We start from the raw sequence: 14993 nt of genomic DNA on the forward strand, positions 1-14993 counted from the left end.
CTTTGGCAGAGTTGAAGGGGGGAAACAGTTATAAACTGATAGTTGAAGAATTCATTATCCTACTTTCAATAATGTAACCAGACAGAAGATCAAAAGAAAACAGAGGACTTCAACAACACCATGAACCAACTACACATAACAGGCATCTACAGAACTCTTCACTCTTCGCAAAGAGTGTACATTCTTTGAAAGTACACATAGAACTTTCTTCAGGATAGACCATATGTTAGACCACAAAACAAGTCTCAATAAGTTTAAGATGGAAATCCTTTATAAAGTATCTTTCCTGATCACAATAGAAACTAGACATAAAAAAAAGAGGAAAATTGGGAATTTCACAAATATGTAGAAATAAAGACAACTTTTTTTTTTAAGACAACAAACTCAAACAACCAACAGATCAAGGAAGAAATCATAAGAGAAATTAAAAAATACTTGGGATGCCTGGATGGCTCAGTTCATGATCCCAGAGTCCTGGTATCGAGTCCTGTATTGGGCTCCTTGCTCAGAGGAAAGCCTGCTTGTTCCTCTGCTTGCTGCTTCCCCTGCTTGTGCTGTCTCTCTCTCTCTCTCTCTCTCTCTCTGACAAATAAATAAAATCTTAAAAAAAAATACTTAGAGGAAAGTGCAAACAAACACAACATACCAAAGATCACTAAGATTGTAAAACTCCCTGAAGTGGTCTACAGAATCAATGCATCCCTGTCCAAATCCCAAAGGCCTTTTTTGACAGAAATGGAAAAAGCGATCCTAAAATGCATATAAAATTATGGGGGACCTTGAAATAATTTTGAAAAGGAAAAATAAAGTGGGAGGACTCAAAGTTCCTGATTTCTAAACTTACTACAAAGGCACAGTAATCAAAATAGTGTGGTACTAGCAAAAGGGTAGACATATCAATTCTAGGTCACATATCAATGAACTAGTACTGAGATTCTAGAAATAAGCACATACATCTATGGTCATTTGATTTTTAACAAAGATGCTAAAATCATGTGATGGAGAAAATGAAAAGACAATCTACAGAGTGAGACAAAATATTTGCAAATCATATAAATCTGATCAGGGTCTAGTATCCAGAATACATGAAAAACTTACAACTCAACAACAAAAAGACAAAAAATCTTGTTAAAAAGTAAGCAAAAGATTTCAACGGGCCTTTTCAAAAGAATCTATACAAATGGCCAAAGGCACATGAAAAGATGCTCAATGTCATTGGCCACTTTATTGGGGAAGTGCAAATCAAAACTATAATGAGATGCCACTTCACACCCACTAGAATGGCAATCAGTCAACCAACCAATCAATAACTAGTATTGGTGAGGATTGGAGAAACTGGAGCCCTCACCCACTGCTGGTGTGAATGTAAAATGGTGCAGCTACTGTGGAGAAGAGTCTGGCGGTTCCCGAGCAAGGTAAATATAGAGTTACCGTATGACCAGCAATTCCTAGGTGCATACCTAAGAGAAATGAAAATAGGTACTCAGACAAAATCCTTGCACGTGAATGTTCATAGAGCCAAAAGGTGGAAACAGTGCAAATGTCCATCAACTACTGAATGGATAAATAAAATGTAAGATAGCCATAAAATGGAGTATTATTGAGCCACAAAAAGGAATGAAGCACTGATACATGCTGTAACAACGGATAAACCTTAACGTCATTATGCTTAGTAAAAGAAGCCAGACACAAAAGGTCTCATATTGCATATGATTCTCTCTATCTGGAATGCCCAGAACAGGAAAATCCACAGAGAGGGAAAATAGATTAGTGTTTGCCAGGTGCTGAGTGCTGGGGTGTGAGGGGGAGGGGAGGAGTAATGGGGAGTAGCTGCAGGATGGGTACAAGGACTCCTTTTCGGATGATGAAGACATTCTGGAACTCGACAGTGCTAACGGTTGCACAACACTGTGAATTTACTAAATGCCCCTGAATTTTATGATTAAATGGTAAATTTTAAGCTATGTGTATTTTATCACAAGAAAGGATAAATAGATATATAAATTACCCATGGGGGGGAAAGTACATGTAAACTAATGTCAAGTAAGTAGAGGACAACACAACTTGGCAGAAATCATGGATTAAAAAAAGTACTTAGAGATACAGGAAATAACCATATTAAGTAAAGGATTTATGGTTTGTAATTTTTGTACAATGGCTAAAATAATAAAATATTCTAAAGTTGTGCCTATAAAAGTACCGAAGGGCAGCATCAGATGCTTCTAGTGGACCAGCGAGCTAAGGATGATGCTAAAAATTATCCTCTGCCCTGGTTCTGGTACCTTGTCCTCCCCTTTGAGCCTTCAGGGAGGTGCTGCCCATGACTGCCCATCCTTCCATTCACCAGTGGAATTGTTTCTGGTTTTTCTACCTTAAAAAATAACCAGCTTCTTTTCCTTCTACCCCTTTTTCCTTCCAGTCCTTCCTGAACTTTGTTTCTGATTCAACCTTCCCAGACCTAGGGCATCAACTCAATTGTGTAACTTCCTGGCTCAGAAGCCATGGCCAGGCAAAGGTGTATGAGGGTTCTTCAGAGGGTGATGTAAATATTCCCTACCTTAACTGTGGCAGTTGTTAACCTATATACATCTGTCTTATTGTGTTAGGGTCCATCCCCAATGACCTCATTTAGCCCTCGTTACCTCTATAAAGGCCTTATTTCCAAATACAGTCACATTCTGGGGTGGCTAGGACTTCAAAATATGAATTTTAGGGGGTCAATTAAGCCTATAATAGTTTTGGTAGCAACAGCCCTGCATTCCATAGAAGGTGGAGGCTGGTGGTGAGGGCCTCTGAAAACATTAAACATCCTTTGTGTGTATCAGAAAGGGTGATACTGAAAGTCCAAGGGCTTTTCCCATGTTCCTGATTTGGACGCCATTTTGCAGCCAACACAGTCACGACATGAGCATGATCACAGAGTCATCAGCTCAAGCAACCAAAACTTGTGTGTGACATTCTACCCAAACTCTCAATATGTAAGTGGGATCTCAGGTAAAGATTGGCAAAAGAAATTGGACTTATAACCAGAAGTATCTGAAAAGCTATTTGGTCCATAAACAACAATGCCTGTGGTAGGAAAAGTCTCTGTACCTAAGGGGCGTCAGAAGACTAAGGCCTGGATCCATCAGACTTATAGAGGATGAGAAATATGTAGAGAGAAGGAGTGTAAGCATGGTGACCACACCTCCAGCTTTTTTATGAAAGCATTTTAACAGATAAACTACAAAGGTGGTCAGTAGCAAAATTTGCAAAATCCTACGGAAGTTAAAGACCAGTAAAATATTTCTTCGGCTTACTGATCATACAAGGAAAAGGGCTTTGGGAAACAGCCTGGCAGTTCCTCCAATGGTTAAACATACAGGTACCATATGACCCACCAATTCCACTCCTAGGTATAAACAAGAGAGAAATGAAAACATATGTCCACACAAAATCTTATCCATGAATAATGCAACAGCATTATTCATAATAGCCAAAAAGGGAAAACAACCGAAACGTCCGTCAGTTGTTGAGAGGATGAAAAAAATGTGGTATATCCATATAATGGAGTATTCCTCAACTATAAAAAGGAATGAAGTACTGACTCACGCCACAACATGGATGGACCTTGGAAACCTTACACTAAGTGAAAGAAGCCCAACTCATAAAACCACATTCTGTGTGATTCCGTTTACATAAAATGTCCAGAACACGCAAATCCAGCAAAGTAAGGGCTTGGGAGAGAGGAGGGAAGTTGTGGGGGGTGACAGCTAAGGGATGCAGGGTTTATTTCTCCGGTGATGAAAATGTTCTAAAATTGACTGTAGGGATGGTGGCACAGTTCTATTAACTGTACATGTTAAGTGGGTGAATTGTATGGTATGGAGTTATATCTCAATAAAACTGTTTTCTTAAAAAAGAAAGTACAAGAGAAGGAAAACTGAAGGTCCATGCTGCTGCTGATGCTAATCTTCCAAAGGACAAAGGACCACGGCAGGAAGCTGGAAAATCTGCTAAAAGCTGTTCACATTGTTGATGCTAACCAAGAAGCAAGAAGGAAAAGAAAAAACAAATAAAAGTATCACTAAAATCTCTCAGTAATATTCTCTGTAAGTGATAGTGCCTTTTGAGAATACAAGGTGCAGGGATTAAGGCTGCTCTTTTTTTTTTTTTTAAAGATTTGATTTATTTATTTGACAGAGAGAGAGAGAGACAGCATGAGAGGGAACACAAGCAGGGGGAGTGGGAGAAGCAGGCTTCCTGCTGAGCAGGGAGCCAGATGCGGGGCTCGATCCCAGGACCCTGGGATTATGACCTAAGCTGAAGGCAGACGCTTAACGACTGAGCCACCCAGGCGCCTCTTAAGGCTGCTCTTTAAAAAACCCTTTTCTTTGGGGGAACTTAAAGTATACCAAGTCGAGTCTGGAACATTTGCAAAAGACAGGAAAACCACCGTAACCCAAGCAAATGTTGCAGTGTCCACAGAAACGATAAAATATAAAAAGAATCAGAAACTGCTGATGCATTGAGACCAAATCCATGCAGTAAAAGCTGAGTGCAACTGGGGAGGGTGGGAGGGAAGGATATTTTCTCTTTTTCAATTGGTTTCTTTTCTGAGCACAAGTGCTTTCTATGTCCTCCTGAAAATGCAGAACTCACTGAGTGTGGAAACACAACCCCGGTCTTTGTTCTGCTCCGGAGTGGACGGGTTTTGTCATTCCAGTTTTGGCTGTTCCTCAAGATCATGAAAAGCAGCACACTCTGGTTTCTGAAAGTTCAGCAGGTCACCGCTCCAGATGGAGCACAAGACGGAGGAGCACTTTCAAGCACAAAAGAGGAGTAAATGTGTCATTGCTGCCTGAGGAAACTTACCATTTCTCGGCCCCTCCTCTTCACCCGCAGAACACTTCATGTATTTTTACCACACTGATGACTTGGTTCCTCTTGACTCACTTAAGTGCACAGACGAAGCCTTGTCTCTGTATCCCAGTGCCCAGCCCAGGGCCCAGCGCAGAATGGATTCTCAGAAAATTAGGTGGTTGATGCATGTATGATGCACGATACATGTATCTGTACTTCGGTCTGCCTGGGCCGCCATAGCAAAATGCAGGCCTCCCTCAGAGATGTTGCGGGTTCCGTTCCAGACCACGGCAATACAGTGAATATTGCAATAAAGTGAATCCAATGGGTTTTTTGGTTTCCCAGGGCATAAAAAAGTCATGTTTACACTATACTGTAGTCTATTCAATGTACAATAGCAGTGTCTGAAAAAACAATGTACATACTTTGGTTAAAAAATAATTTACTGCTAAAAACTGGTAACCATCATCTGAGCTTCCAGCAAGTCCACTGTTTTGCTGGCGGAGGGTCTTGTGTTAATGTTGACGGCTGCTGACTGATCAGAGTGGTGGTTGCTGAAGCCTGGAGAGGTTGTGGCAATTTCTTAACATAACAGTGAAGTCTGCCGCATCAACTGACTCTTCCATTCATGGGCTATTTCTCTGTAGCATGCAATGCTGTTTCAGAGCATTTTATCCAAAGTAGAACTTCTTTCAAAATTGGAGTCAGTCCTCGCAAACCCTACCGTTGCTTAGTTGATGGTAAGTTTATGTATTATTCTAAATCCTCTGTTGATGTTTTAAAAATCTTCACATCGTCTTCACCAAGAGTAGATGCCACTTTAAGAAACTACTTTCTTTGCTCATCAATAAGAAGGAACTTCTCATCAAGTTTTTAAGACTCAAAGTAATCTATCACATCTTCAGGCTCCATTTCTAATTCTGATTTTCTTGCCATTTCCACCTCATCTGCAGTTACTTCCTCCACTGAAGTCCTCAGCCCCTGAAAGTCATCCGTGGGGGTTGGAATCGACTTCCTCCAAACTCTTGGTAAAGCTGATATTTTGACCTCTTCCCATGCATCATGAATGTTCTTATGGCATGTAGAAGGATGGATCCTTTCCAGGTCTTCAATTTACTTTGCCCAGATCCATCAGAGGAATCACTGTCTATGCATGGCAATGATTACCTTATAAAACGTTATTTCTTATGCAATAAGACTTGAAAGTCAAAATTACTCCTTGATCCACGGGCTGCAAAACGGATGCTAGGTAGGAAAACATTAATCTCATTGAACATCTCCATCAGAACTCTGGGGTGACCAAGTGCATTGTCAATGAGCAGTAGTATTTTTAAAGGAATCCTTCTTTCTGAGCAGCAGGTGTCAACACTGGGTTTTAAAGTATTTAGTACACCGTGCTGTAAACAGATGTGTTGTCACGCAGGCTTTGTTATTCCATTTCTAGAGCACAGGCAGAGTAGATTTAGCATAATTCTTAAGGGTCCTAGGATTTGGGGGATGGTAAATGAGCATTGGCTTCAACTTAAAACCACCAGCTGCATTAGCTTCTTACAAGAGCGCCAGCCTGTCATCTGAAGCTCTGAAGCCAGGCATTGACTTCTCCTCTCTAGCTATTAAAGTCCTGGATAGAATCTTTTTCCATGGAAGGCTGTTTTGTCTACATTGAAAATCTCTTCTTGAGCATAGCCACCTTCATTAACGATCGGAGCTCGGTCTTCTGGATGACCTCCTGCAGCTTCTACATCAGCACTAGCTGCTTCATCTTGCACTTCGGTGTCATGGAGACGGCTTCTTTCCTTAAACCTCACGCACCCACCTCTGCCGGCTTCAGACTTTTCTTCCGCAGCTTCCTCACCTCTCTCAGCCTTCGCAGAATGAAGAGGGTTAGGGCTTTGCTCTGGATTGGGCTTTGGTTTAAGCAAATGTTGAGGACGGTTTGATCTTGTATCCAGACCACTCAAACTTTTTCCAGATCAGCGATAAGGCTCTTTCGCTTTCTTTCTGGAGTAGCGACTTTAAATTCCTTCAAGAACTCTTCCTTTGCATTCACGACTTGGCTGTTTGGAGATTCTGGCCTTCCTCACTAGGCTTAAACATTCCTAGCTTTGATTTAAAGTGAGGGACGTGCAACTAACTATGCCTTTCACTTGAAAACTTAGAGGCCATTATAAGGTTATTAATTGGCCTAATTTCAATATTTCTGTGTCTCAGGGAATAGGGAGGCCTTAAGGAGAGAGAGGGAGAGAGATGAGGGAATGACCGGCTCATGGAACAGTTAGAACACACATAACATTTATTGTTTGCCGTCTTATGTGGGTGAGGTTCATGGCGTCCAAAACAATTACAATAGTTAACATCTAAGATCACTGATCACCATAACAAATATAATAACAATGAAAAAGTTCAAAATATTATGAGAATTACCAGAATGTGACACAGAGGCATAAAATGAGCAAATGCTATTGGGAAAATGGCCCCAATAGACTTGCTAAATGCAGGGTTGCCACAAACCTTTAATTTGTTAAAAAAAAAAAAAGTGCATTATCCGTGCAGCACAATAAAGTGCAATAAAACAAAGTATGCCTGTACCATGGGCTAGGTGGCTTAAACAACAGATTTATTTTTCATAGTTCTGGAGGCTGAAAGTCCCAAATCAAGGTGCTGGCAAGACAGGTCTCTTTCTGAGGCCTTTTCTCATGGTTTGTGGGAGATTACTTGCCTGCTGGTTCACAGGACCCCTCCTTGGTGTGCTTGTGGGAAAGGGAGACAGAACTGTGTGCTGGCTTCTTCCTCTTATACAGATACTAATCCCATCATGGGGTCCCACTCTCAAGACCTCATCTAACCCTAATTACCTCCCATAAGGCCCCATCTCTGAATATAATCATGTTGTGGGTTATGGCTTCAATGCATTAATTTGGGGGAAGACACAATTCAATCCATATTGACATGCAATATGCCAAAAGCAGCACTACACTAAATGTAAATCAAGTTAATCAACTTTAAAGCAAATGTGCATACAGAAAAGTGTACCAGGGTAAGAATACAGCTAGATGAATTTTCACAAAGTGAACACCCCTAGGTAACCATTACCAAAATAAAAAAGATGACAACTACCAGCAGCCCAGAGTCCTCTCCATGCTCCCTTCCAGCCGGCGCTCCCACCCTCCGCCCCCCCAAACAAAACTAAACACCACAGATTTGTTTTGCCTGTTTTATGAATAATGCATAAGTGGAATCACACACTATGGATTCTTTTTTTTTTTTGTCTCACTTTTGTCCACTGTTACGTTTGTGTGTGTTCATCTTCATTGCTGTGTGGTACTCTGTTGCATGAATATAGGCTTAACTCTTCTGTTGGAAGACATCTTCACTGTTTCTAGTTTTTGACAATTATGAATAATGCTTCTACAAACATTGGTATACTTGCCTTTTGTACACACACCCAATCACACACATTTCTGATGGGAGTGTACCTAGGTGTCAAACTGATGGGTCACAGGGATAGGTATGTTCATTTATGGTAGATAAGGTCAAACAGTTTTGAAGTGGTAGCATGAACTTACCCTCCGTATGCCATTTGCCAGTTCTCCTCATCCTACCCTTGCCAATACCTGAGACCGTCAGTCTTTCAAACATTTACCATTCTAGTAGGTATGTACTGGTTTCTCATTGGATTTTTTTTTTTAAAGATTTATTTATTTATTTGACAGAGACAAAGCGAGAGAAGGAACAGAAGCAGGGGGAGTGGGAGAGGGAGAAGCAGGCTTTCCGCTGAGCTGGGAGCCTGATGCGGGGCCCGATCCTAGGACCCTGGGATCATGACCTGAGCTGAAGGCAGACACTTAACGACTGAGCCACCCAGGTGCCCCTCATTGCATTTTTTATTATAAATTTTCATTTTCCTGATTCTAATGGGATTGGACACTTTCTTCATATTGTGCTGTCCACCTGGGTATCTTCTTTTATAAAGTACCTGCTGCCCAATTTCTACTGAGTTGTCCTTAACATTTCTTGATCTGTGGGCATTCTTATATATGCTCAAGATGAACCCTGTCAGTTTTGTGTGTTATAAATATTTTCTCTCACTGTATGGCTTAGTCTTTTTACTCTCTTAATGGTGTGTCTTTATAAAGAAAAAAGTCTTAAGTTCAATGTAGTCTAATTTATCAACATTTTCTTCTATGATTAGTGTGTTCTGTGTCCTGTTTAAGAAATCTTCCCCATCCCAAAGTCATGAACATATTCTCATGTCAACTTTTAGAATTTTTTTAAAAGATTTTTATTTATTTATTTATCAGAGAGAGAGAGCACAAGCAGGGGGAGCACTAGAGGGAGAGGGAGAAGCAGGCTCCTCACTGAGCAAGGAGCCCAATGTGGGACTCGATCCCAGGACCCTGGGATCATGACCTGTGCCGAAGGCAGACGCTTAACGACTCAGCCACCCAGGCATCCCAAGTTTTAGAATTTTTATTATTTTACAATTCACATTTGGATCTATAGCTCTCACAAGACACATTTTAATTTTTATTGATGTGTAACTTAGAGAAAGTGCACAAATCTTAACTATTCAGCTTGATGAATTTATACACATGTATACAAATGTACATATAGTTGACTTTTAAACAACATGGGCATGGGGCACCTGGGTGGCTCAGTCATTAAGCCTCTGCCTTCAACTCAGGTCATGATCCCAGGGTTCTGGGATCGAGCCCCGCATTGGTCTCCCTGCTCCATGGGAAGCCTGCTTCTCCCTCTCCCTCTCCCCCTGCTTGTGTTCCCTCTCTCACTGTCTCTCTCTCTCTCTAATAAATAAAATATTAAAAAAAACAACAGAAAAAACATGGGCTTGAATTACGTGGGTCCACTTAGATGTGGATTTTTCTATACAGTACAGTACTATAAATTTTCTCTTCCTTGTGATTTTCTTAATCACATTTTCCTTTTTCTAGCTTACTTCATTGCAAGAAAACAGTATGTGATACAGATAACATACAAAATATATATTAATCAATTGTCTATGTCAACAGTAAGGCTTCCAGTCAACAAAAGGCTATTAGTAGCGAAGTTTTTAGGGAGCCAAAAGTTAAATGCAGATTTTCGACTGTGCAGGGAGTTGATGACTGAACCCTCATGTTGTTTAAGGGTCAACTTATGTGTGTGTGTGTGTGTGTGTGTGTGTGTGTGTGTGTGTGTGTGTGTGTACTACCTAGATCAAGATACTGAACATCTCTCACACCCTAGAGGGATCTCTCATACCTTTTTCAGTCAATAACCCCCAAAGGTAACAATACTGTGCCTGTAACACCATCAATTATTTGGCCTGTTTTTGAACTTTATATGCATGAAAGCATATATTTGGTGCTCTTTTGTGTCTGATTATAATTTGCTCAACATTATGCATATGAGATTCATCCACACTGCTGCATGTTGCAGCTCTTCATTCATTTTCATTACTGTAGAGTATTCCATCATATGACTACATCACAACTTATTTATCTACTCTCCTTCTGATGGACATGTGGATTGTTTCTTATTTCAGGGTATTATGAATAAAGTTCCTATGAATATTCTTGTACACGTCTTTTGAAGGATATAAATACTCATTTCTTTTGGCTGTCTACCAGGATACACAAAATTTTGATGTTACCATACTACAAAAACCATTTAGATTTGTCAAGCTCTCCCTGTCAAGTACATATAACATATTTTAATTGTTCCCACATCCACAATTCTTATTAGAAAAAAAGTGAAAACCTTTTCTACTTCTTTGAAATAATTTCAGACATACCCCAAATTGCAAAAACAACACAAAAAAAGTCCATATGCTCTGTATCAAAATTCCCCCATGTCAACATTTCACTATATTTGGTTTATCAATTATCCCGTGTGCATGTCAGTGTGTGTGTGTGTGTGTGTGTATGTATGTGTGTGGTCTTGACACTGTTGAAGAGTATAAGGCTGTTACTTTGTAGATTCTATACATTTGGGTTTATGTGACATTTCCTCACAATTAGATTCAGGTTATGTGTTTGGAGCAAGAATACACAGATGTGATGCTGTGTTCTCAGTACATCATATCAGAAGGCACATGATGGTGATTTGTCTCTACTGCTGTTAATTTTAATCACTCGGTTAAGGCACTTTCTGCCAGGTTTCTCCACTGTAATACCACTGTTTTTCCCTTTGTTATTAATCAGTGTCTTACAGGAAGATGCTTCGAGATTATGTAAATATCCTGTTTCTCGTCCTACTTTCATTTCCTAGTTTTACCATCCATTGATGATTCTTTTTAAAAATTTTAATTCCAGGATAGTTAACATACAGTGTTATTCTGTTCGTGATTCTTGCCTGAAATAATTTTTATGGAAGTGATGAAAACTAGTTTTTGTTTTTAATACATTCAAATTTTTCAAAAAATCTTACAGCGATAATCAGGATTTCTCACAAATCCAACTGAAATCCAGAAGATCACCAGACATTTATCCGTAAAAATACCCCCAAAGTCACCTTGAAAGATTAAAAAAAATAAAACTGGCAAACTGGTGGTGGTGGCATTCTCAAGCAAAGTGCAGCCACCCCCTGGGAGCCTGGGAGTCAGCCAAAGAAGACAGAAAAGGAATTCTCCTACAAGTCTCCACTTCTGTGCACACCACCCCCAGACCATCTTGGTGCAGGCTGAGAAAAGATGTTTTGCATGCTCAAAGCATCTCATTCTAGAAGGAGCACCTAGAATGGGGAGCAGGGGTCAAGTCCTGCAGATCCTGAGGGCCCCTGGGGTTCAGCCTGTGTCTTCTCTGGAGAAAAAGCAGAAGGTGAACTTTGCCCTTTTGTTTCCAGGAGATTCTCACTCACCTTTCTAGCTTTCTGGAGGCTGGGACCTGCTCACCTGCTTAAGCAGCAGACCCAGCACAATCAATCCATAGAGATCCTAATATCCTGTGGGTTAACTAGTGAGGCTCCTGGAAGCAAAGTCACCAAGTGAGTCGACAAATAAGCAGGTGGACGGAGTCCCAAAAGCTCATCCTTCGAGCCAAGGGTGAGAAATGTGGTCTCTGCAGGTTAGCTCGCAAAACCAGTAACTCACAGGGCAGTTGCACAGATGATTGAGGACTGAGAAGGAAACCTTCACCTAGAACATGATCCCTGCAAGATGAAGACTTTGACTGAAGCACCAGAAAGACTACTTGCCTCAACTTGTCCAGCACAGTTTTACTCAGCAAGACCCAACTTAGCACGTCTGATACATCAGGCATCGTGCTGAGCACTGGGGAACCAAGGATGGGTAAGATATAGCCTCTGCCCTTGAGAGCTTACAGCAATGGGAGGTTTCTGCCAGGGGTAGACTCAGGGTCACCAAGACTCCAGTGGATGGTGGAGCATGGGCCCCACAGTTCCAACAGCTGTATTCAGACTGGCTGGTCATGAGCAGTCTCAAGGGTGAGGGCTGCCCGCCCAGTGGGCGGCTAAGCCTGGCTGTGGCAAAGCACATTTCACTCAAAGGTGTCCATCTACCAGTGGTTATATGGTGGTCCAGTTTTACCAGGAAAGGAGACACATCCACCAGCTACTTCTCTCTCCAACCCACAGAGTAATACATTTTTCATATTTGTATCTGTTGTTCTTGTTTTTATCAACCCCCTCTGTCATGTTCCTTGAAAACATTAGCATTTTCAAAGAAGAAATGAATGACAGTAGAAGGGTACATTCTGATAAAAGGGCATCTTTTCTGCCTGAGTCCCCAACTCTGAAACCTGCAATTGCTGGACCAAGGCCACAGCTGGCAATAATACTTCATCAGAGCTGGGATGCCACAATTTTAAGAGCATCATGACTTTTTTTTTCCCCAAAGATTTTATTTTTAAGTCATCTCTACACCCAATGTGGGCTTCGAACTTACAACCCTGAGATCAAGAGCTGCATCCTTTAATGACTGAGCCAGCCAGCTGCCCCAAGCATCATGACTTTCTATGCCACCAAGGAAGACAAAAAGCTGCCAAGTGAACAATGACACAGAGGAAGACAACACAGCCCAACTTCAATAGCTGTTAACATGTCAACACAGATGCACCCAGGAATCAATAAAACATGATCATTCTGGTTAATCTGACATGCTCCAAGCGCTGTGCGCTAGGTGTTGAGAAAGGAACACAGGAGGAAACAGAGGGCCATCCCAGTCAAATGGGGGAAACACACTCAACATCTAAACTTCACTTCTCCTTCTGTCCTCTCCCTCCCAAGCCCCCAACACCAACCAGCCAGGACCTATTCCTCCTCCATCGCACTCATACCCTTTCCAGGCTAAGATGTGAAGCCATCTGGTCTCACCATGCTCCCTCCTCTCCCATCCAGCCCAGGGACTGCAACTCCATCTGCCCACCTCATCCCACTGCAAACCCCAAAATCCTGCAAACCCAAGCCCAAAGCCTGGAACGTTCAGCCTCCCTCTGCAACCCTCCCACTCTCCATCACTGCCCCACGGCGTGATTTCAACATGTTGCCCCACTTTTTGTTCTTTTGCTTTCCTCCCTACAAGAAAAATAAAATAACCTGTCTTAAAGTGTAGCCATGAGGTCAGATAATTATGGAATCCAAAATGCTTTGAGCCTTGATGTAAAAAAAAAAAAGATCCAAGATTAACTGAGACTATGACAACAGCCCTGTTTTTATGAATATTGCTTTTTTCAAGATGCCTTACTCCTAACACCATGCTTTATGTCCATCCTTTTAAACAAATATTTAATAGCTAAGGAATTTTAGTGAGGGCAGAGGCTCTGGTTAGCGAGGCCTCAGCTCGCAATCTAAAAGATGAAATGAGTTTTATCCACAAAGAAAAGTCAAACAGTCTCCACTATTATAAACTGCACATCCATCAAACTAGGCATGGGCTGGGAACAGAGATCCTTTCTGGAAAGAAAATAGCAGCTACCCTTTGTGACCTAGGGAAACACTGGAAACACACACACACACACACACAAAACCACCAAATCAACCAAAATGTAAACCAATTCTCAAGTTAGTTTGAAGACAGTTCCGTCCCAACAAAGCGAACGATGCTTTGGAGACACTTCCACCCAGGAGAGGAGGGCCAGCCCTGGGTCCAGCAAGGCGCCCGGGTCGGAGTAACACGCAAGCACACGTGTTGAACCGGCAAATCCACGAGAGCGCAACAAGGAGTCGGGCGGCTGTGCCAGATCTGACCTTGGGACAGTCTGCAGTCCTAGCTGGGCGGGCAGGGCAGGGCTAAGAGGGCCGGGAGGCTGCGGAAGCCCGGGCACAGGCCTGGAGGAGGGGGCCGGCTAGGCGGGGAAAGGAAGCAGGTGCGGGCTTCCGAGACGGTGGGGCTGGAACGACGGACGACCCGGCTGGGGCGGGGAGCGGGTTCCTACCTTCAGGGCCGCCAGGGCCTTCCCGTGTCTCCAACGTTGCAACCAGCAGGTTGCACCTAGGCAGGTAACAGCCGTTCCAGCATCTGCGAGCGCGCGCCGCCGGCGTCCCCCAGCCCCCGCCACGTGCACCCCCACGTGCACGCCACGCGCAGCGCCGGAAGCCCACGGGTGGGCGGTGCTCCCTGCCACAGAGGCCCTCGGGCCACGCCCAGCACCGGCTCACCTCCCTGAGCTTTTGTTCTGCGTCCTGCGCTTAACGTGCAGTAAAGTCGCCGGATCCTTACCTGGGGACCAGGGCTTCCAGACTGATGAGGACAGGGAAGCCCAGAGGGAAAGGGCCACTTGCTAAGGCACACCGACAGAAGGGGGTGACACCAAGATTTGAACCCTGGCCCACGGAGGCCTCTCCAACATCGGACCACTTGGGATCTTTGCCAAGTAAAGACACTGACCCTGTTGTGTGTTGAGAGCGCGCTGCTTATAACCACTGTCCGTGATTGTTATTCACCGCGTTTTGCTTGAGAACAGATGTGTTTGTCCTAGACATGTGTAGCTGAGTGTGAGTGTGTGCGGCTGTGTGCGCGCTTTGGAGGATGTTGGCCCTGGCAGATTCACACTCGACAAACTGGTCGAGCCCCCACCCTTGCCTGCCCCCGAGCTAGGCCATTTACACACATTATTTCTCGTCATCCTCAGCCCGTCCCGTCATCAATTAAAACTCATATCCTACTCATCTGGGGCACTGATTTTTAATTAGGCATC

At 42.8% G+C, this 14993-nt stretch overlaps 1 protein-coding gene across 6 annotated transcripts in view; it reads right to left on the minus strand.

The window, feature by feature from the left end:
* FAM178B (family with sequence similarity 178 member B) overlaps window positions 1-14334 on the minus strand; it is a 105392-nt gene extending 91058 nt beyond the window's left edge. For 3 of the 6 annotated variants that reach the window (XM_073897810.1, XM_073897807.1, XM_073897808.1), the window contains exon 1: window positions 4855-5125. In XM_073897810.1, coding sequence (XP_073753911.1) covers window positions 4855-4857 — 3 coding nt within the window. In that variant the 5' untranslated portion in view covers window positions 4858-5125. Of the gene's footprint in view, window positions 1-4854; window positions 5126-14231 lie in introns of those variants that run through there. The other 3 variants (XM_025868763.2, XM_073897809.1, XM_025868762.2) reach the window with 3 other exon arrangements.
* Window positions 14335-14993: the final 659 nt, after the last annotated feature.

Source organism: Callorhinus ursinus, unplaced genomic scaffold (assembly GCF_003265705.2).
Source record: "Callorhinus ursinus isolate GAN/ISIS: 27379988/994484 unplaced genomic scaffold, GSC_fseal_2.0 scaffold10, whole genome shotgun sequence".
NCBI lineage: Eukaryota > Metazoa > Chordata > Mammalia > Carnivora > Otariidae > Callorhinus > Callorhinus ursinus.